General features: G+C 44.2%; 1 protein-coding gene across 1 annotated transcript; it reads right to left on the minus strand.

Annotated features, from left to right (window-relative positions):
* Nucleotides 1-2,566: 2,566 nt before the first annotated feature.
* LOC106597070 (BOS complex subunit NOMO1) lies at nt 2,567-24,043 on the minus strand. The gene is made up of 29 exons (XM_045691151.2): nt 23,812-24,043; nt 23,029-23,118; nt 22,476-22,521; nt 22,298-22,398; nt 21,780-21,886; nt 21,460-21,532; nt 21,074-21,226; nt 20,525-20,662; nt 20,146-20,235; nt 19,886-19,991; nt 19,535-19,685; nt 19,229-19,406; nt 18,760-18,901; nt 18,258-18,389; nt 17,816-17,952; nt 15,656-15,743; nt 15,381-15,444; nt 15,193-15,288; nt 14,474-14,775; nt 13,506-13,665; nt 13,026-13,152; nt 12,608-12,721; nt 12,263-12,390; nt 11,801-11,942; nt 11,377-11,571; nt 9,893-9,994; nt 4,969-5,088; nt 4,592-4,684; nt 2,567-4,350 (listed from the first exon to the last, which is right to left on the minus strand). Exons 1-29 carry the CDS (start codon nt 23,938-23,940, stop codon nt 4,219-4,221), a joined length of 3,636 nt encoding a protein of 1,211 aa, XP_045547107.1. The 5' UTR covers nt 23,941-24,043; the 3' UTR covers nt 2,567-4,218.
* Nucleotides 24,044-24,051: the final 8 nt, after the last annotated feature.

The raw sequence follows: 24,051 nt of genomic DNA on the forward strand, positions 1-24,051 counted from the left end.
CAAAAGAGGGTCAATGCAAACAGTCAGGGTAGCCATTTGATTAGCTGTTCAGCAGTCTTATGGCTTAGGGGTAAAGGATGTTAAGGAGTCTTCTGGACCTAGACTTGGCGCTCCGGTACCGCTTGCCATGCGGTAGCAGAGAGAACAGTCTATGACTTGGGTGACTGGAGTCTATGGCCTTCCTCTGACACTGCCTCGTATAAAGGTCCTGCATGGCAGGAAGCTTGGCCCCAGTGATGTACTGATCTGTGGCGCCTAGCGGTCAGATACCGAGCAGTTGCCATACCAGGCAGTGATGCAACCAGTCAGGATGCTCTCGATGGTGCAGGTGTTGAACTTTTTGAGGATCTGAGGTCCCATGCCAAGTCTTTTCAGTCTCCTGTGGGAGAATAGGTATCATCGTGCCCTTTGCAAGACCGTCTTGGTGTGTTTGGACCATAAAAGTTTGTTGGTGATGTGGACACTACTACAGCCCTGTCGATGTGAATGGGGGTGTGCTCGGACGTCCTTTTCCAATGAACAGCATTCTCACGTAGGTGTTCCTTTTGTCCCGGTGGGAAAGGGTAGTGTGGAGTGCAAGAGAGATTATGTCATCTGTGGATTTGTTGGGGCGGTATGCAAATTGTAGTGGGTCTAGGATTTCTTGGATGATGGTGTTGATGTGAGCCATAGCCAGCCTTTCAAAGCACTTCATGGCTACAGATGTGAGTGCTACGGGTCGGTAGTCATTTAGGCAGGTTACCTTGGAGTTCTTGGGCACAGGGACTATGGTGGTCTGCTTGAAACATGTTGGTATTACAGACTCAGTCGGGTTGAAAATGTCAGTGAAGACACTTGCCAGTTGGTCAGCGCATGCTCCGAGTACCAGTCCTGGTAATCCGTCTGACTCCGCAGCCTTGTAATGTTGATCTGTTTAAAGGTCTTACATCGGCTATGGAGAGCGTGATCACAGAGTCGTCCAGAAGAGCTGGTGATCTCATGCATGCTTCAGTGTTGCTTGCCTCGAAAAGTAATTTTGCTTGTCTGATACGCTTGCGTCACTGGGCAGCTACACCATCCAAAGTGTAATTAATAACTTCACCATTCTCAAAGGGATATTCAATGTCTGATTTTTTTATTTTTACCCATCTACCAATAGGTGCCCTTCTATGTGAGGCATTGGAAAACCTCACTGGACTTCGTCGTTGAATCTGTGCTTGAAATTCACTGCTCAACTGAGGGACTTCACAGATAATTGTGTGAGGTACAGAGATGGGGTAGTCATTCAAAAATCATGTTAAACTTTAGTTATTATTGCACAGTGAGTCCATGAGACTTATGTGACTTAAGCACATGTGTACTCCTGAAGTTATTTAGGCTTGCCTAAAAACACAATTCCACTTTGACATTATGGGCTGATTGTGTGTAAACCAGTGACACACATTTTTTATTTAATACATTTTAAGTGAAGGCTGTAGCACAACAAAATGTGGAAATTCAAGAGGATACTTTCTTAAGGCACTGTACATGACATAGGCTTACATACATACAACATGCATATGACATGAAATCACAAGGTGTATGTGTAATTACACATAACCCAAGGTTTCCTGGACTCTTGTCCTCTATGTCTGTCCACTTGAAAACACAACTCAACAATGGACATGATTCTCATAGTGTAGAAAAGAAGCTTTGACTGTATCGATCAATTGTTTCCTTACCCAACACTGCCCCCTGGAGACATGGTCATGACACAACACCACCCCATGAATATGACACAACACCACCCCATGAATATACACACCGAGTCTACAAAGCATTAGAAACATCTTTCCATGACAGACTGACCAGATGAAAGCTATGATCTCTTATTGAAGTCACTTTTTAAATACACTTCAATCAGTATAGTAAAAGTGGAGGAAACAGCTTAATTAGGGATTTTTAAGCCTTGAGACAATTGAGACATGGATTGTGTATGTGCCATCCAGAGGGTGAATGGGTAAGACAAAAGATTTAAGTGCTTTTGAACAGGGTATGGTAGTAGGTAATAGGCGCACCGGTTTGAGTCAAGAACAGCAACGCAGCTGGGTTCACACAACAGTTTCTCATGTCTATCAAGAATGGTTCCACCACCCAAAGCCAACTTGACAACTGTGGGAAGAATGGGCCAGCATCCCTGAAGAATGCTTGACACCTTGTAGAGTCCATGCCCCGACAAAATTGAGGCTATTCTGAGGGAAAAAGGGGATGCAGCTTAATATTAGGAAGATGTTCCTAATGTTTTGTACACTCAGTGTATACAACAATTTGGTAGGTGCAGTGAAATGTGTCCTTTTACAGGATCAGCCATAGTAGTACGTCGCCCCTGAGGCAAATTAGGGTTAAGTACCTTGCTTAAGGGCACATCGACTGATTTTTCATCTTGTCAGCTAGGGGATTCGACCCAGCGACCTTTTGGTTACTGACCCAACGCTTTAACCGTTAGCAGTCGCTTCTATCCAAAGCTACATACATTTGTTGCATGGCTCCAGGGGGAACCGAACCCAGGACAGTTGCACACAGCACTACCAACTGAGCCAAACAGGAGCACATTTTCCCATGTCAGATTTTATTTACCATTCATTTCACACAGATCAGACTCTTCAACCCGACTCTCTCCAGCAACCATAACCTAAATGGAATATGTTTCAACTCAGTAAATAGCCATTGGCCTGTTCATCTTTTTCTTTAAAATTGGCCATAACTAACTAAGAAGAATAGGAGAATAGCATACCATGTACAAAAAGAGATTGGTTCAGGTGGTTCCATTTCACATTCATATTACCACCTGAGTAGAAACTTGGATGAACCAATTACATTTTCTTCAGTAATTATTCAAGATTATCACATCTTCTGTTTTAGCTTAACGCAACGTGAGGTCGAGACAAACATTGTACTGCAAATCCTAAACTTAAGTGAATTTTCACTTAGTCATGGATTGATGTCAATGGGAAAACCTGTAAAGATTTGACTTTATAAAGTGAAAGTTAGGATTCGTCCCGGACTTTGAGAAAATATCTCCTCGTAGGTAGTAGATACTTGTCTGATACATTTACACTGGTTGCCTTTGCATTCAGATAGCTTGCATACCTTGAAATCGGACCGTTTATTTCCTCAAAAACACAAACACACCGTAAAATAAATTTGCTACCAAACTGCTCATCATTCACATCAGACAAATAAAATGTTAATAAATTAATAATTATCACTAACAAAAAGTTATACCCCTACAGCTCCCTACCCGAAATCTTAATTTCTTATCTTGTTACTGTAATTATTAACCCTAACCCTTTCAAACACTTAGACCCTCAACCCACCCACTCTCCCTGAGCAAACTGACAGACCAACACATAACATCCACCATGCTTCAAACTACCACAGCCTGTAGAACCCATTATAAAAACATGACATAACATTTCAGAACCATTATGACAAACCATTCCATACTAGGGCCAGGAGTATTTTCAGACCATGTGATCTGACCAGGAACCATTTATAGGCCAACATCTGGTCAGGTCATGTGGTCAGGAAAAAAACCTCCTGGCCCTCCTTATGACACATGCAGTGACTTGAACAGTTGGCTGAATTGGATGTGATTAAAATGAATGCCACTGCACGTCATAGTAAATAAATGATCATGAACAGTTTGTCACTTTTATAACAAGTTATAAAGCTTTCATGATGCATCGTTACCACAAAGCGTGACCCTGAAACCCCAAAATCCCCATGAAACCCACATCGACATAACCACCTCCCTTAAGACCTCCAAAGTGTTATATTTTTTTTTTATCTCAATTGACAATTCATTCATTACAAATGTAAAAAAAAAAAGCAACAATGGCTCATATACATATCGACAAAATGGATTCTTCTTAATATTTCTGATGAGTGAGTGTTCTATAAAACGAAGGAGTCCCACAGAACTACACAGCCAGTCTTCCATAGAACCTTCCATAGAACCAATGCTGGTAACATCAGTCCATAGACAGAGCCTGGTTGGCTATGGGTATAGTACGGTAAAGTATGCTATTGTACAGTATGGCTGCGACTGAAATGGCCCTATCCCCTACATAGTGGACTACTCTCATAGGGTTCTGGTCAAAAGTAGTGCACTATATATGGAACAGGGTGCCATTTCAGACACAGTATGTCTGTGGTTCCTGTTGGGGTAGTTTACATGCTAGATGTTAGGTCTGTGGATCATGTGCGTCGGGTCTTCTGTCTCTTGGCCTGGCGTTTGGCCTCGTCCAGGGCAGCGTTGTCTCCACCGGCCTGACTCAGGCTACGCACCCCCTGGAGACGGCTCACCAGCTGCAGCAGCAGGGGGATCACCTGGGGAGAGACAGGGCATTAAAAAGGGTGAGATGCCAATTTATATGATCTTCTGTGTACTAAAATGCCATGAAGATCCCAGAAACCAATAGAATGTTGTTTTTTTTCAATACAAAGTACATACATTTATGCCATAATACAGAGGCAATAGGAGGTCTGCTTGAACATTTACTAGAACACTCAATTACAGTACATTGGATACATGATACATGGCTTTGCAATAGGAGTAGAGGCAGTGTACCTTCTCATGGTTGTAGGCTGCCAGCAGGAGCAGTAGAGTGAGGGGTAGAGCTATGTAGGAGCCCTGGGCTACGTCCTGGTCAGGGACTTTACGCTGTGATGAAGAACATCACATTGGGTTCTCATTCAATATTCAGAAGACACACAATGCAGGCTTTATTATCACTGTAATGACAATATTATAAATGTATTACATTAGTTGTTTTCCAAACTAGGATGAAGTTGCCTGTAGACGCTGATCTAAAATCAGTTTTCTGTTTTCCCACATAATGGATAAGGTTAGAATGTGGACAGGATAAGCTGATCTTAGATCTGTGGCTGCGGAGGAACTTCTAGCCGGAGGATTCAGCCCTGGCGGAGTTGGTACTGTGTACTTACATTGGGGTTGAAGGTCAAAGTGATGTGCTTATGGTAGCCTGTAGAGGTGAAGGAGACCTGGGGCAGAGAGAAGTCGTACTGGGAGCGAGACAGTGTTGAGTACAGCATCAACACATAGGTCTGTATTGGGGGAGAGGACACACAAAAAAAGTACATTTATGGTGATGACAACATACTCTGTAAAGCACTTAATTCCACTGACCCAGAACCGCTGGAGTTCCAGAACCGCTGGATAAACCTATACTACTTTCTAGTAACCATTAAAGGCCCAGTGCTGTCAAAATCCTGTTTTCCTGTGTTTTCTATCATATTGTACAACAGCTGATGAAACAAACACTGTAGAAGCGTGACAGATGTGAGCAGTGTAATTTTCTGATAGTTGCTGGTTGAAAATACAATTTACACAAGACATTCTAAATCAGCAGGTTTTGCATGGGTGAAGTTTAAGTTAATGGACCAATAATGAGAGTTTCAAACCTCTCTGCCAATAACAGTTTTCAGGTTACATATATATAAACTGATACATATATATAAACTGATACATATATATAAACTGATACATATATATAAACTGATATATGGTATCACAATTGATAAAAAAAAAAAATCAATTGAGAGTTATTTTTCATGAGCCATAAAATGTATTTTTTTCTCCTCCCAAAAACTAGAGGGAAAAAAATACATATTGTAAGCAAAAACAACATTGTAAACAAAAACAAATCAAAAAGCACCGATATCAATGATAACAAAAGGACATTTTTACGTCATTTACAAGCAACCTGGTCTGCTTTGTTTGAAACTTTTCCTCACCTATGCTGGCATTTCTCAAACACTGATCAAGTGGGGGTGGGGTGGGGTTTAGAAGGGGGAAAAAAAATAAAAATAAATAAATAAATAAATAAATCGGTTACTGTTGGTCAATACACTTGGAGAGACGATCATTCTATCACTATTTTGCATTGCTTTTGTATGACCTGTTAGGTTTCATTTCTATGGGGGAGGGGGGAGCGGCTGCACCATGACGGTTTGTAAGTCTGGATAAACATTATTTGAAAAACTTTTTACATTTATTTTTAAAATTTACTTCTTGGCCAATCAGGTTCATTAAGAGAGTAAGAGAGCCCCAGCCGTTCCCCATCCTCACTGGTCAAACGTACCCAACCTGTAGTCTGTAGTGTAAAATCAATGTTATGAATATGATAATGACCCATGTATGTAGCCCTGGACCTCCTGAACATGTTGATGTACACTATATACACACACAAAAGTATGTGGACACCCCTTCAAAATTTGTGGATTCGGCTTTTTCAGCCAAACCCGTTGCTGACAGGTGTATAAAATAAAGCACAGAGCCATGCAATATCCATAGACAAACATAGGCCGTAGAATAGCCTTACTGAAGCGCTCAGTAACTTTCAACGTGGCACCATCACAGAATGCCACCTTTCCAAACAAGTCAGTTTGTCAACTTTCTGCTCTGCTAGAGCTGCCCTGGACAACCGTAAGTGCTGTTATTGTGAAGTGGAAACGTCTAGGAGCAATAACGGCTCAGCCGTGAAGTGGTAGGCTACACAAGCTTGCAGAACAGGACCGCCAAGAGCTGAAGCGCAATATCACGTAAAAATTGTCTGCCCTCCGCAACACTCACTACGGAGTTCCAAACTGCCTCTGGAAGCAATGTCAGCACAATAACTGTTCGTCGGGAGCGTCATGAAATGGGTTTCCATGGCCGAGCAGCCGCACACAAGCCTAAGATCTCCATGTGCAATGCCGAGAGTCGGCTGGAGTGGTGTAAAGCCGTGGTGAGCTTTGGAGCAGTGGAAACGTGTTGTCTGGAGCGATGAATCACGCTTCACCATCTGGCAGTCCGACGGATGAATCTGGGTTTGGCGGATGTCAAGAGAACGCTACCTGCCCCAATGCATAGTGCCAACTGTAAAGTTTGTTGGAGGATGAATAATAGTCTGGGGGTGTTTTACATGGTTTGGGCTTGTCCCCTTAATTCCAGTGAAGGGAAATCTTAACGCTACCGCATACAATGACGTTCTAAACTATTCTGTGCTTTCAGATTTGTGGCAACAGTTTGGGGAAGGTCCTTTCCTGTTTCAGCATGAGAATGCCCCCGTGCACAAAGCAAGGTCCATACAGAAATCGTTTGTCAAGATCGTTGCGGAAGAACTTGACTGGCCTGCAGAGCCCTGACCTCAACCTTTGGGATGAATTGGAACGCCGACTGCGAGCCAGGGCTAATCGCCAAACCTCACTAATGCTCGTGGCTGAATGGAAGCAAGTCCCTGCTGCAATGTTCCAACATCTAGTGGAAAGCCTTCCCAGAAGAGTGGAGGCTGTTGTAGCAGCAAAGGGAGGACCAACTCCATATTAATGCTCATGATTTTGGAATGAGATGTATGACAAGAAGGTGTCCACATACCTTTGGTGATGTAGTGTATATTTGGGAGTAAACAGAGGCTACACATCTGCAGAAAGGTGAAAAGGAAGGAGCGGGAGTTCGGGAAACTCCCCAAATTTGCTTGGGGCTGACACAGGTGATATTTATATTGCCTTACAGCTAGCCTTTGTTTTCCATTTTCCCTCCATATACATCTTCCTGGTATGTCAGTTCCATGTCCATGGTCACAAATAGAAAGTCCCAGAGTGGACTCAATCGACAGCTCTCATACAGATACAGCGGTAGACCATGGAGATGTCCCGGGCCATTTTTACCAATGAAGATAACCGGGCCAACATCTATGACGATGTCTACGAACAGCCCTACTATGAAACTCCAGACATGCCTCCGAACTTGAGAAACGAGACTGAGGATGCAGTGACCCAATGGAACACACCACAGCCTGAACATTCAGAGGACCTGTTTGGTAATGGAGCCGACGCCTATGAAGAGGTCTATAGACAGCGCAATTACGAAACTCCAGACACGTGTCTTGACGGGGCGGCAGGTAGCCTAGCGGTTAGAGCGTTGGGCAAGATCGAATCCCCGTGCTGACAAGGTAAAAATCTGTCGTTCTGCCCCCGAACAAGGCAGTTAACCCACTGTTCCTAGGCCGTCATTGAAAATAAGAATTTGTTCTTAACTGACTTGCCTAGTTAAATAAAGGTCAAATAAAAAATAACAGAGACTGAGGATGCTACCCCAGGGAGCACACCACAACCCTCAGGTACTGAGAGTTCATGGAGGAGACCCTTTGTTGTTGCTAGTGTCTGGGGCTGCTGTCTACTCCTACTGGCTGGGATCATCTAACTATCTATCACATTTATACAGCCAACCTACAGAGGGAGAGAGACATTTATAAAAGCCTGTCCCGAAGGATGGCTGAAGTTCTAATGCAGCTGTCACTACATCACTACCGAACAGAAATCCTGGAATGAGAGCAGACATGACTGTCTGGCAAGAAAAGCAGACCTGGTGATCATAAACAGCCAATAGGAACAGGTATTTCTCACTACATTTGACCAATGCATCTGGATTGGTCTGACTGACAGAGACGGAAGGGACCTGGAAATGCTCATTTTAAAGTGGCCTCTTATTTTCCCCAGTACAAGATGCACCTGTGTAATGATCATAATGTTTAATCAGCTTCTTGATATACCACACCTGTAAGGTGGATGGATTATCTTGGCAAAGGAGAAATGTTCACCAACAGGGATATAAATACATTTGTGCAATTTTAAAAAAACTAAATAAGCCATTTGAGCGTATGGGAACATTTTGGGATCTTTTATTTCAGCTCATGAAACATGGAACCAACACTTTATATGTTGAGTTTATATTTTGTTCAGTATAGTTAAGCCATAATATGCTTGTGATGGGTTTGTAAAGACACAGTAGTTAAGTTTGCCATCTGTAGTATAGAAGTCAATGTGAGTAATTAACCGGGGTTTTTTGGATCAAAATGGAGCTTAGGTTGTGGGTTCGGTGGGGGGCGTGACCAATGGTGCGGTCACCAACCAACATTTTAGAGGCCCTCATGTTGTTGGCGGTGAAAAATGTAGCGGTTTTAAAACGGAGTCAATCAAACGTCATAACAAAATCAATGGGGGCTCCATGCGTCGACTAAAATACTCTTGAATGCATCATTTTTTGAATTTTAGATTCTCACCGACTGTCTAGCTTTTATTTTGGTGATTGTTGGTTCTCAAAGATTATATTATGAAAATATATAGGTCCATTATCTTTTCTATATACTTAATATCTGGTTTAAGTTGTTTAAGTTTACACCGAAAATGTTTTTCCATCCTAAAAAGTACTTACTTGTAATTTTTTTTGACATAGGCGGCCCGAAAACACAAAAAAAAAACGTTTTTATTTCATCTACAGCGTATATGAATGTATCACGATGAAATCTGAGCTGGTATTACTCTAAGAAAAAAATATATATTGTGAATTTTCATAGAGTGAAGACCTTTACTATTGACTGTTATATCTTGAAAAAAACGACAACTTAATTAAGAAAATGTATTTCTATATGTTTTACATTGTTAAACTGACAATCCCAAAATAAACAGATTCATTTTGTTCTTGATTTCTCTGTTGTCTTCTGCTTTAATTTATAAAATATTGTTATTATTTAGATTTTTTCTTCTTTCTGGGAAGTGTATTACAACTTTGTTAAATACAATTTAAATAAGTTGAGATTTGATTTAAGTAATACCACTGACCCAGAAGAGCCATTTCTGGGTTGGGTACAGCATTACTTCAGGTCTCAGGAAGGCAGTAGTGATGCTTCCTTGGCTATCAGCTACACACATTTCTAGCCCGCCTTATAATACCACCTTACACACTGAATGATAGCACATTTCTAGCCCGCCTTATACCACCTTCCATACTGAATGATAGCACATTTCTAGCCCGCCTTATACCACCTTACATACTGAATGACAGCACATTTCTGTTGCAGGTCCATACCTCTCCATCCCTGTCCAGAGGCGGGAAGTGGAAGAAGAGGGACTGTCCCAAAGACACACTGTTGATGGGGTTGTCAAGGTTGTCACTCTTATACAGCTTCACCTGCACGGGACAGGAGGAGAAATACAATTATATGGAGCCATAGAATTAAATAGAGGACTCTAGATGGATATAACCCGTTTTAGCATTAGTCCTCTAAAGTGGCATCATAACATTAAATGGGACATCAGCTACATTTTGGCTTCATCTATGAATTAGTTCCTTATGACACATTGAAAATATTTTTGGATTGAGAGAGGTAGTTATGAGGTGATTTTATGGGTATTATAGTGAGGGGATCTTACAGAGAGGGTGGGCAGGTGTTCTGGTGAGGTTTTATGGGTATTGTAGTGAGGGGATCTTACAGAGAGGGTGGGCAGGTGTTCTGGTGAGGTTTTATGGGTATTGTAGTGAGGGGATCTTACAGAGAGGGTGGGCAGGTGTTCTGGTGAGGTTTTATGGGTATTGTAGTGAGGGGATCTTACAGAGAGGGTGGGCAGGTGTTCTGGTGAGGTTTTATGGGTATTGTAGTGAGGGGATCTTACAGAGAGGGTGGGCAGGTGTTCTGGTGAGGTTTTATGGGTATTGTAGTGAGGGGATCTTACAGAGAGGGTGGGCAGGTGTTCTGGTGAGGTTTTATGGGCATTGTAGTGAGGGGATCTTACAGAGAGGGTGGGCAGGTGTTCTGGTGAGGTTTTATGGGTATTGTAGTGAGGGGATCTTACAGAGAGGGTGGGCAGGTGTTCTGGTGAGGTTTTATGGGTATTGTAGTGAGGGGATCTTACAGAGAGGGTGGGCAGGTGTTCTGGTGAGGTTTTATGGGTATTGTATTGAGGGGATCTTACAGAGAGGGTGGGCAGGTGTTCTGGTGAGGTTTTATGGGTATTGTAGTGAGGGGATCTTACAGAGAGGGTGGGCAGGTGTTATGGTGAGGTTTTATGGGTATTGTAGTGAGGGGATCTTACAGAGAGGGTGGGCAGGTGTTCTGGTGAGGTTTTATGGGTATTGTAGTGAGGGGATCTTACAGAGAGGGTGGGCAGGTGTTCTGGTGAGGTTTTATGGGTATTGTAGTGAGGGGATCTTACAGAGAGGGTGGGCAGGTGTTCTGGTGAGGTTTTATGGGTATTGTAGTGAGGGGATCTTACAGAGAGGGTGGGCAGGTGTTCTGGTGAGGTTTTATGGGTATTGTAGTGAGGGGATCTTACAGAGAGGGTGGGCAGGTGTTCTGGTGAGGTTTTATGGGTATTGTAGTGAGGGGATCTTACAGAGAGGGTGGGCAGGTGTTCTGGTGAGGTTTTATGGGTATTGTAGTGAGGGGATCTTACAGAGAGGGTGGGCAGGTGTTCTGGTGAGGTTTTATGGGTATTGTAGTGAGGGGATCTTACAGAGAGGGTGGGCAGGTGTTCTGGTGAGGTTTTATGGGTATTGTAGTGAGGGGATCTTACAGAGAGGGTGGGCAGGTGTTCTGATGAGGTGATGATGTTCCCACTCAGGTCAAACTGGTTGATCTGCCTGAAGGCGATGATGTTGACTCCTACAATGTCGGTGCTCCCAACCTCTATGGAGCGGTGCTGAGGCAGGGCTCTCTCGATGTGGTCGTTGCCCTGTGCTCTCAGCTGGATCAGGTATCTACAGCCAGGCTGTGAGAGAAGCTCAAAGTTAGCAACACAAAAATAATAGCAGAGCTATTAGCAATTGATACCCCCAAACACTGCTGTTGCAAACGGTAATGACCCATTCTGCACAAAGTAACTCTTACAAATGTGTTGTATCGTTATGTCAGCTTCATAACTACTTTATGTGCTTGTATACAGGCTTTATAAGTGCTTTATGTAGCCCTTATTGAAGCCTCAAAAAGGCCCGACTCACCAGCAAGCCCCTGAGCCTGAAGCGGCCCTCCTCGTCTGTGACTGTGTCCTCGCTGTAGATACTACACTCTGCCTGTCCCACTGCCTCCACTGACACGTCCCTCTCAGCATCACCACTCAGGGACTGAACTGCCCCGTAGCAGCTAGATAGGACGCAGTAAATCAGGAAACTGGTCAGACAGGCAGCCATTTTGGGGATCGATAGGACAGACAAATAATCACACACCGCTATTTGGGGGATGGGACTGTTACGCTCCTTGTCAAGTAAGTCAGCAAGAACATGCCTGAATAAGATTTGTTACAATAAAAAGAAGTGGCTAATGATGGCTGGGGGGGAATTGAACATCATTCTGCCTTGTTTAGTACATTTTTGCAGTTAGTTTAAAGCTCATTGGGTTTCACTCACTTTTTATGAAATGTGCTACATAGATAAAGATTAATTTGATTGTCCCGTTTCTAGTACCTGTATGCTGTTTTGAATCCGGTGATGTGGATGCTGAGGTTCTGTCCCTCCTCTACGGTGATCATCTGAGAGGCTGGCTCAAACCTGAACTCCTTCATCATGGGCTTGAAGTAGTACTGACCTGGGCTCTGAGGGGAGGGATGGAGGGATAGAAAGGAAGAACAGAAGACATGCAATCAATAAATGCCACCTGCAGTGCTGCTGCACCAAATCAGCACCAGTTCACATCACACAGAATATAGACTTCCACCTAGTAGCCCGGTGTGTTTAATAGTTAATCATTCAGGAGGATAATACAGGTATGAAGTAGGTGTTGAGTTCAGTAAGGAACGTCGAGGTCCTTACCAAGTTGTTGAAGGTGAGGACGCCAGTGTCCTGGGTGAGCAGGTTGGATCTGAACGATCCTCCACTGAGAGACAGCAGGACTCCAGACAGAGCGTGACCATCCTCTGACTTGATCTACGACACACAGAGAAAGATAGGAGAATGAACACACTGTATAAGACTATACAAACCCTGCCGCAGCCAAAACTATATTTAAGTTGCAGTTCGACACCAAGGCAAAATTCCAAAAGAACACTGTTGAATGGCAATACATTCGCAGAACAGACTCATCAAATATTTATTAAAACAACCCACACCCTACCGAAGGAGGGATAATGTTACTAATTAAACAAAAAAACAATGTTCTGCCAACAAGACAAAGGCTAATAAATGGCCTGTTCTTTCCACTGAGCTAGCTAGTAGTATGTGTGTTCTGTACCTTGAAGGTGACTCCAGCCAGGGCGAAGGCCTTGAAGTCTCCCTGGGTTTCCTCTACAGTGCTGAGGATGAAGCCCTCCTTACTGGCACTGATGTCATAGTGACGGTCACTGTGCAGGGGACCAACACTGAGGAGGGAGAAACAACCAATAGAAAGTCATTCAGGTTGACTTGTATTACTGTACGTTTCCTACAAATGTCACAATCAAGGAGCATTTATTTACCAAACACCATGAGAAAACCTGCCTGAAGCTAATCTAAAGCAACAAATATGTAACATGGTGGACATTTCAAGTGGCTAGATTAAAACGCAAAGTGGTCAAATGTATTGTAAAAAAACAACAAGAGCATGATTTGAACAAGCAACCCCAGCTTGCAAGATGTTTTGCCTGATGCCTCGGGCAAGGATGAGTAGGGGATTCTAGCCTTACAACTAGCACAGCAGTGACTGAGGTTATGGTTAGGGGATAGTCATGTATACCTGTAAGCCCCGTTCTCGTTGGTGGCGACAGTGATGAGGGGGGCCTTGGCTCCTCTCTCGGTGATGGAGATCTCTACCCCCTGCAGCTCTGGAGTCACTTGGCCCTCCAGGAACAGACCAGCCCGCCCCGCGATGTCCACCACACGCCCTGGACAAGACTCTGTGAGAAGGGGACAGAATCAGAGAAGGTATATAGATTACCGCTGCACACAGACAGAGCTTCATGGCCGGTGATGTCCACCACACGGCCTGGACAGATCTCTGTGGATGGGTGCTGGTTGGGGCAGAGAATAGGGAGTTACACCATATATAAATATAGAGACAGACAAAAACAGGTTATACACCTGTGGTGGAAAATTACTAAATGAGTTATGCTATCCCGTGTGATACTACTTAAGATAATTGTCTCTTGCTATATGTTAAGTGTTTGTTTTTTTCTAACCTGATACAAATGTGTCTTCGTGTGACTTAGTCACAAGATTGGGCGAATAGCTAAGATCCGTTAGGGTGTGACCCCAGCATGTGAGACATCCCGTGTTTTTACTATCTGTGAGCTGTGATAAATGCAGTTAGACGGTTGAGCCCTAGAGCTATCAACCTCGAGCCATCTTAAGATCTGCACAGTCAAACCAATCGCCTTGTACACACTATGTTACGCCCCTGTTTACACACATCTGCTAAACTGCCATGTAGACAAGAGGTTGTACTTTCTATAAAAGCGGAGAGCCAACTCTGCTCGTTGGGCTTTTAACTCTGCACTTTTGTGCGGATTGTTGACTGATCCATTTGTTGCTAATCTAATTAAATATAAATTGTTGTTTGAAGAATCTCTCTTCCCTTTTGGTTAGAATTTCCACTACAAACCACAGAGAGATATGCAGACAGACACCAGACCAAACACACACACACACACACACACACACACACACACACACACAAGAAGAGGATAACAAGGAGTGAACTCTGACCTCCAGTTATAGTAGACTCAACCTCCGGCGGATAGAAGAGAAGCTCCTTGGAGGAGGGAGTCACAGTGATCCTCTCCCCAGCCCTGGCCCAGTAAGAAAATTCATAGTGAAAGGGGCTGGTGAGCTCATCAGCTCTCTCTTGGATGGGGGGCTGGCTGTCACCGCCATCCTCAGCCTCTTGGGCGCGTCTCTCCCTCTCCTGGCGCCGCAGCTCGATCTCCTGCAGCTGCTGCTCCTGTCTCTGCTCCTCCAGGCTTCTCAGAGGGCCTAGGACTAGAGCTGGCTCAGACTCTATGGAGGATCTGATGGAGGACACATAAACAGTGTTTAGTTTTATACAGCAGGACCAGACTATGGACGACCTACAGGAGGAACACAGTGATAATCGTTTTTTGTTGTTGTCATATTTAGAAAAACAATCAAGTAATTAATGTTTAAACCCTAATTCTGGAAATGCATGTAAATCTCCAACCTTTTTATGAATGATGTACACTGTTCTATGTAAATAGGTGGTTGAATCAAATTATGCACACAGATTCACCCCTTTGAGTTCACCGTATATTCTGTATACAGTACTGCTCAGCAAATCTTACACACAATTTCAGATATTTATCTTACAAACAACGACAATGCCATCAGTCCACATTTTGCCAGGTTGTTTGGACATGGTAGAGTGAAAGTAGAGTGATAGCAGGCCTATAGAGGTGGCGGGGACTAACTTGATGGTGACCGTGACATCCAGGATCTTATCAGTGGTGATTAGGCCAGTCATGTGATGTCTCACTGCAGTCAGGGTCAGGATAGTGGGGGCTGACCTGAAGGAGACATTAAGACAAGTAGAGTCATTCACTTTGGTGTGGCTATATAAAAGGAAAACATAGAAATGGATCCAATAGAACACCCTTACGTGTCGTAGGTATAATAGTCCTGTTCGAATTGGTGGCAAGATCGAGGAGTCACTTTGTACACACCTGGCAAAGGCAAGATTAGATGATTAATAAGGATGGATAGATATCTATATCTATATCTATATATATATATATATTCATGTATCTACCGGTAACCTATATTAACCTAGGTTAGTCTCATAAAGACACATTTATTGTCCAAAGAGAGGTCTTTCAGTAAGGATTTTGAAGAGAATCGAAGACAAGTAAAAAGAAGAGGAGGAGTTTCTCCCACCAGGCTTGGAGAGACAGAAGCGGTTGACCCCCTTGGAGAGGTTATAGACGCCAACGTTCTCAGGCTTGCTGCCATCCTGGAAGAACTCCTGCCAAGATACATACACACTCATTTAGACTTTCACACCAGCAACCACAATTATGTAAAATAACGTATGAGCTATTTAAGAACCATTTTTCTCAGCAATTCACTCATTATCTTCTTATCAGAGCAGCTGTCCAACAGTATATGGACAGCTACTCGTCGAACATCTCATTCCAAAATCATGGGCATTAATATAGAGTTGGTCCACCAATTGCTGCTACAAAAGCCTTCCAACTCTTCAGGGAAGGCTCTCCACTAGATGTTGGAACATTGCTGCTGGACTTGCTTCCATTCAGCCACAAGAGCATTAGTGAGGTCGGGTACTGATGTAGGGCGATTAGACCTGGCTGCCAGTCAGCGTTCCAATTCATCCCAAAGGTGTTTGATGGGATTGAGGTCAGGGCTCTGTACAGGCTGTCAAGTTCTTCCACACCGATGTCGACAAACCATTTCTGTATGGACCTTGCTTTGTGCACGAGGGCATTGTCATGCTGAAACAGGAAAGGGCCTTCCCCAAACTGTTGCCACAAAGTTGGATGCACAGAATCGTCTAGAATGTCTGTGCATTCTGAAGCGTTAACATTTCCCTTCACTGGAATTAAAGGGCTTAGCCCAAACCATGAAAAACAGCCCCAGACCATTATTCCTCCTCCACCAAACTTTACAGTTGGCACTATGCATTGGGGCAGGTAGTGTTCTCCTGGCATCCACCAAACCCAGATTTATCAGTCGTACTGCCAGATGATGAAGCGTGATTCATCGCTCCAGAGAACACGTTTCCACTGGTCCAAAGCTCACCACAGCTTTACACCACTCCAGCCGACTCTCGGCATTGCACATGGAGATCTTAGGATTGTGTGCGGCTGCTCGGCCATGGAAACCCATTTCATGACACTCCCGACGAACAGTTATTGTGTTGACGTTGCTTCCAGAGGCAGTTTGGAACTCGGTAGTGAGTGCTTAAACCGAGGACAGATTTAAAAGGGCTACGCGCATCAGGACTCTGCGGTCTCGTTCTGTGAGCTTGTGTGGCCTACCACTTCGTGGCTGAGCCGTTGTTGCTCCTAGACGTTTCCACTTCACAATAACAGGACTTACATGCAGACTAGTCCGCGGGCGCATGTTGATTTTGTCCATCCACACCAGACACGATAAGGATATGCAGGTTGAAATATCAAAACAAACTCTGAACCAACTATATTAATTTGGGGACAGGTCGAAACACATGAAACATTCATGGCAATTAAGTTAGCTAGCTTGCTGTTGATAGCCAATTTCTCCTGGGATATAAACAATGGGTTGTAAGTTTACTTGAAACGCACAACGTCATCTACTCCGACAATTAATCCACAGATAAAAGGGTAAACCGATCTCCTCAGGCTTCTTCTTCTTCAGACTTTATATGGCGGCTGGCAACCAACTTTAAGGTGCATTACCACCTCCACCACCAACCGGACTGGAGTGTGGACCTCAGTTCGTCTTTCAATCACCCACGTAGGTATATGCTCCTAAAAACCAATGAGGAGATGGGAGAGGCGGGACTTGTAGCACGTCAAGCTTCACAAAAAGAACCAAGTTCTATTTTAGCGCCTGGCTACGCAGACGCTCGTTGACGAGTGCAAGCAGCGTGGGTGCAATGATTGAATAACGTGTACATTCATTTTGCAACGCATACGATGTGGGCAGTGTGATCAGCATGTTACAGTTGACCGGGGCAGCTCTAGCAGGACAAATTTGGACAAACTGACTTGTTGGAAAGGTGGCATCGTATGACGGTGCCACGTTGAAAGTCACTGAGCTCTTCAGTAAGGCCAATGTTTGTCTATGGAGATTGCATGGCTGTGTGCTCGATTTTATACACCGGTCAGCAACGGGTGAGGCTGATATAGCCAAATCCACTGATTTACAGGGGTGTCCAAATACATACTTTTGGCCGTGTAGTGTATAACAAGCACGAACAGAAATACACGCAGGAACACATAACAGTACACATGCACACAACTACACATAAGAACAAACCTAAAGACACACTCTCTCTGTCCCCTACACACACCCCTCCCCTGTGTTACTACTGACCAGGGTGATGGCGTGGGACAGTGAGCAGCGGAGGATGTAGCCTATCTGTCTGAGCTCTACTCCCAGCACGTCAGAGTCCAGCACCTCCACCTCCACCGACTTGAGCTTCCAGCACCACTCCTCATGGGAGATACTCACTGGGAGGGAGGAGAGCAGAGAGTCAGAAAGTCTGACATTTCTACAATATTGACATAAGGACAATACATACATAACCTAGCCTGAGAGACTGGAGTACAGCCTGGCTTTTGTATATGGATTTATTTTCTTACAACATTGACCATCCTATAACATACTTGTTCAGTAGACACATAACGGAAGAAAACTGAACGAAACGAGGAGCTACTAAAAAGATTATTGTCCAAAAATAAATTTTTGTTTTCCATAGCAACATTCTTTTTTTTATACCTTTTGCCCCAATGAACACAACCCAGGAGGTCCATACCTTTGTATTTGCCAGGCAGGACGTTGTCAAAGGAGATTTCCAAGGTGTCACCGCTCCCTGAGAGGAGCACGCTCCTCCTCTCCCCCTGACGACTCACCGGCTGCAGGGTCACCGACAGGTCATCACAGTTCGCTGGGGGTCAAGAGGTCAAAGGTTATTCAAAGTGGTAAAGCCGTGAAAATGAGACCGTCACTGATTGGCTGTCTAACGAGGATGCTAGGACTAATAGAGTATTTAGGTTGACTGTGTTTTCAGTGTTTGTCTTGACAATGACCCAGTTAGGCATCAAAACACACCCACCCAGTCTGTCTAATAGAAAAGCACTTTTAACCATGACTGTTTTCATTCAACAGAAAATGCGCCCTACTTTTCCCTGTTGAATAAGAGTTATTTCTCCCTAAGGGGTTATTATTAACCTTGAATTATTCCTACTTGACATCTAAACAGGAAACGTTCAGAGTTAGTCATAGACTAATGGGAGAGAGCTCCAGGGCAGGCTTACCCAGACAGTAGACCCTGCCCGAGACGGAGGCCATGAACTGGGTGAAGAGGAGGTCGGAGAGGGGCCTGTCCACCAGGGAGACCTCCAGAGCAGCAGGCTGCAGGGCCAGGCCAGCCTTCACCTCCGCCTCAGGAAGAGACACCTGCAGGGAAGGATGGAAGACAGGGTGAAACGTTAGCCTAAGTACAGCCAAGGTAAATGGAAAAATCCTGTTTGGTTGTATTTTGAGGGTAACATCCCGAAGAGCTGATCTCACGTAAATAGGACTGGAAGTAGGATGAAGTTGCCCATAGACACTGATCATAGATCAGTTTAGTATGCTTTCTTCACCCTTATAGGGATATGATTCAGAGCAGGTAAGCTGATCCTAGATAAGGGCCTAAGGGCAACTTCGCTCGATACAACCAAAGCCACCAAAATACAGACAATTCATCTCATAGTCAGAACAAGCTGTATTTCTGTAACGTACGGTAACACTGTAGTCTCCAGGTTTGGCATGGAAGCAGAAGGCCCCCTGCTGGTCCGAGTCGGTGGTGCGGGTGGCGGTGTTGTCCTGTCCCAGGGGAGTGAGGGTCACCTTGTAACGCCCCTGCTGCTTCAGGCCCTCTGGCAGACGGGTGATAGCGATCTGACCACACACGCTGAACCTGGAGAGGGGGGGATGAGCATGACATTTATAACGCTTCAACAGAACAACTACGTAGCTGTTTAGTGAGATGTATGTTATGATTATAGATGGAGCCATCAATAGGACACATTGAAAGTAGAAACTCACCCAGCAGTGATGATGTCAGGGAGTTGAGGCGTGTTGGGAGCTATCTTCACCGTGATTGGCTCAAAAAACATGAGGTCCTTGTGCGTGCGGAGGGTGTAGGTACCGGTGGTCATATTCTCCAGGCGGTAGGAGCCGTCCTCTTTGGTCAGAACTGTTAGAGGGGAAGAAAGAGAGAGGGAGGAAAAGGGAGAGAGTGGGAGAAAGAAAGGGTTCGGCAGAAGGACAATCCCAACGCAAATGGACATAGCATGTCTCCACGTTAATCAAACAACGCTATCGCTGATATTTCTCCTACGAATTTGAACACAGATAATAGACGAGAAATGGGGTGGTGGATGTCACTATGGTTACCTTTGATCTGGTTGTTGAGGGTTACCATGGCGTCGGGTACCCCGTCCCCCTCCAGGCTGTTGAGAACCCTGCCGGTCACAGAGAAACCCATGACACGGAAGATAGGCTACAGAGAGAGAGAGAGAAACTCAAAACACAACACCTCCAGGGTCATGTACAGTACCATAACCACTGTTTATCACATGACACAAAGGACAATGCTGTACGATTTTAACCCATAAGTAACAGCCAAGCAGGAAGCTGGAGCACTGTAAACTTACCTCCAGCTTCAAGCTGTTGTGCTCCACCCTGAAGTCCATTCTGGAAGGCGCCACGTCAAATGTGATCCTCTCTCCCCTGTAGAAGGGAATCTGAAACACAGACAAAGTACATAATACATTCTTTTTGTATAGAGCCTATATAGAGCCCTCCAGATTTTTGTAGAGAGCCTTCTAGATCTCAAGGATATTTTACACATAAAAGACAGCATAAGAACACCAACTGTGCTGTTTCAGCAACACACATTAACTGGGAGTGATATGTGCTGAATACGTAATCTTCAAAAGGCCTTTTCACAGAGCATTTTCTTAGCCCAGGGCTAATTTGCCATGGGATAAGTGCAGTGTGAACAACACGGGTGTGTTGTGGCGGCCATCTTACCACAGTGTAATCTCCGCTGGCTAGTGAGGGGAAGGAGAAGATGCCGTCCTCTCGGGACAGGGCGCTACACACGTAGACCAGGGAGTCATCTCCAGACTCGGCTCCATCCACTGGGGCTGTGTTACAGCCACTGATGTCCTGGGAAACACAACAAATACACATATTACAGGGAATTTGATTTAACTAGGCAAGTCAGTTAAGAACAAATTCTTATTTACAATGACGGCCTACACCGGACGCCGCTGGGCCAATTGTGTGCCGCCCTATGGGACTCCCAATCACGGCCGGTTGTCATACAGCCTGGATGTAAGATAAGTATTACATGCATTTGAACCTTGAGATTCCCGTTTTGGGTAAAAACTGTATGTATCCATCTGGGTTTCTATATCATAATTTAACCATTCATGAGGTAAAATGCCCAGCTTCATAGACAGCCAACATTAAGGATAAAATATCACTGTAGTGTATCACAATATGTATAGAAATACAGCGGACTGGACACCACCGCTCTTTGAATTTTCCATTCAATTCAATACAAATACATTTTACCTCCTTCTTCACTGTGGCAGAGTAGAGGAGGAAGGTGACTTTTTTCATGGGCTCCCCATCACTCCGGACCTCCCCAGAGACATCGTACCCTCCCACCACCAGATGTTCTGCAGCCGCTGCATTGGCACTGGACACACGCACTGACGTAGCGCTCTGTGGAAAGACAACGCAAAATGATAGTGAATCATTTGGACGTTTTTTTCTCTAATCCTTTTTGCATAGTTTACACTACCTGTAATCACTTATGTTCTTATTCTGCTTGCTTATATTACTTGTGCAATATGATTGTTGAGTTCCAATTGCATCCAACTAAAATTGTGCCAATAACACCTACAGCTGCACATTGAGATGGCTTGAGATCATGAGCCATGCAGAAAGAAACTCACCTGCTCCAAGGTCCAGGATGGATGAGAAGCAATGATGTCATAATTTCCAGGAAGTACTTTGGAGAAGGTGTACCTGTGAAATGACCCAAAAACATTCTGTGTTAGAAGCCTTGTGCTTGTACCACCCCCACGTATATTGTCCTGATACAAAAACAACAGCAGATGTGTACAAAAACATTAGCATTGATATGAATGGCTTGAGTTGTCAGTACTGAAAGAAAAGCCAGTGTGTGTGGGAGATTGTTTGTGTTGTAAAGGGTAGTTATATTGCCTTGTAGTTTAAAGTAATGCTGTTAAGAGATTGAGGAGCGGTCCCTTACTTTCCTCCAGGCTGAGTGAGCACAGTCTGCAGCTTTTCTCCTGTTCCCTCCCTGGTCAGGCTGATCTCCACCCCAGCTGGGCCCAGGAGTTGGCCTTTACTTAGCACCTGGGACATACACAACACATTAACGCCACAACAAAGTAAACTATTATTTCAGAAATGCACATACTGTAGATCCGGTAAGTACAAACACTAAACAACCATTTAAAGAAGTGTCAGATCTCTGTGCCATTCCGTTTAGTCAGTAAATAGTGATGTATTGAGTCTTTGGGGGGGAACGTAGTCTAGCGGTTAAACGCGTTGGGCCAGTAACAGAAAGGTCGCTGGTTCGAATCCCCGGGCCGATTAGATTAAAAAATGTTGATATGCCCTTGAGCAAGACACTTAACCCTAATTGCTCCAGTAAGTCGCTTTGGATAAGAGGATCTGCTAAATGACTAAAATGTAAATGTATTTTAGCCAGCACCATCCCCACAAGGGTTAGGCCAAGGCTTTTTGAAGAAGAGTTCCTCTCACCGCTCCAGAGACAGAGAAGCCAGTGAAGACAAAGTTGATGTCCTGCTCCTTGGTGCAGATATCATTGACCCCGTCCACATAGAGGTCCACACTGGTGGGCTCTGCAAAAACACAGTGTTATGTTACAGCACTGCTGGCAATACACAAGAAGTACAAATACACATGAAATTCTCCTTACCAAAGCTCCACCCAAGAGGAGGCTCAATCTTCAACACAAAGTCTCCCTGTAAATAAGAGAGTCAAATATCAGCAAAACTGCCTCTATGAATCAGAGTGGAAGACTCCTCTCTCGTCGCTAAAATGTAGGCAGGTAAACAGCATTTTCCTGTGGCTACCCTATCTCCACCTGATACCGCCACAAGGACCAATAGCATGGATAACTGGTAAAGTACGATGAAATATAATTGTATTCAACATTCTGTCTTGTAGACTACTGCGTCTTATTTTACAGCGACTTCTTTCAGACTGATATCCATGAAGTAACCAGGAAAACAGTCTGATGTTTAGACAAACCAATGCCATACTACTACTATTGCATTTTCATATGCATCAATACCACAGGGGGCTGGTGGGAGAAGCTATAGGACGGGCTCATTGTAATGTCTGGAATGGAATACATGAAACGGTATCAAACACATCAAACGTATGGAAGCCACGTTTGTTCCATTTATTATTACATTCCAGCCCTTACAATGAGGTCGCCTGCCAACTCTGATCAATACATTCATTACCTTGTCATAGAGGGGAATCATAAAGTATCCATTGATGGGAGCACAGTCGGTCTGATATTTCAAAGAGCCTTGTTTGGTGTACACTTTAATCTGTGAGAGACAAGAAAGACGATATGTATTTAGCAATGCACAAACAGAACCAAAAGGCAAAAGCATGATTTCATGCAATGCATGCTGGACAGTACTAGAGGCTTTTGAAGTCAAGTAGCTAGTTAGCTAACGTGAATGACTTACACCGGCAGTCATTAGGGTGAGGGTGGTCCAGTCTGAGATGATTTGACTAAATAGTAATCCTATTATTAGAAATGGTGTGTGTATGGTGCAATACCTCGTCAGTACAGTGGGGTTTAAGTGGACTGGCAACTAGCTAGCTTAACTTCAGCATGCTAGCTAACGTTAGCTAGCCAGTGCGTAAACTACCATTCGCTCAGAGTTTTAAATGTAGAAAGGGCTTAAAAATCTGTGAAACGCACTTTTTAAATAGCTGCAGGTTATTGCGTTTCTGATGTGTTTTGTAAGGATAGCTAGTTAGTACAATGCTATATTAACTAGTTAGCTCACAAGTTCTGAATTTCGACATGGTTGTGCACGAGAAACCAGCAACATAGATCAGAGATGGCACGTGAGATTAGTGTGGCTAGTCATAGAGTTAGCTAGATCATTTTACTAGCCACCTTGGGGCTAATGTTATTTCATTCAAACTCAACTGTCATTTCACCACTCAAGACCACAAGCAATAGTCTGTCTCCGCCTACTAAGGTAGTAGGCCGTCTCTGCACTCACCTCGATCAGCGAGTAGTTGATTTCAACGTCGGATTTCACGAACCCTCCGCAGGCCACCACAATGTCATCAGCTGACACTGTAATAAACTGGCAGCAGATGATTCCAAATAATATCCAGAACACTGCCATGTCTGCCGGTTCCGTTATTCCGAGTTTACGCCAGAAGATTTTTCTGGACAACCGAATTGACAGTGCACGCTGCCTCCGGTTCCCGTTACGCTGTTGAAGGAGCAGTAGCTA

This window comes from Salmo salar, chromosome 12 (assembly GCF_965601325.2).
Source record: "Salmo salar chromosome 12, fSalSal1, whole genome shotgun sequence".
NCBI classification, from domain to species: domain Eukaryota; kingdom Metazoa; phylum Chordata; class Actinopteri; order Salmoniformes; family Salmonidae; genus Salmo; species Salmo salar.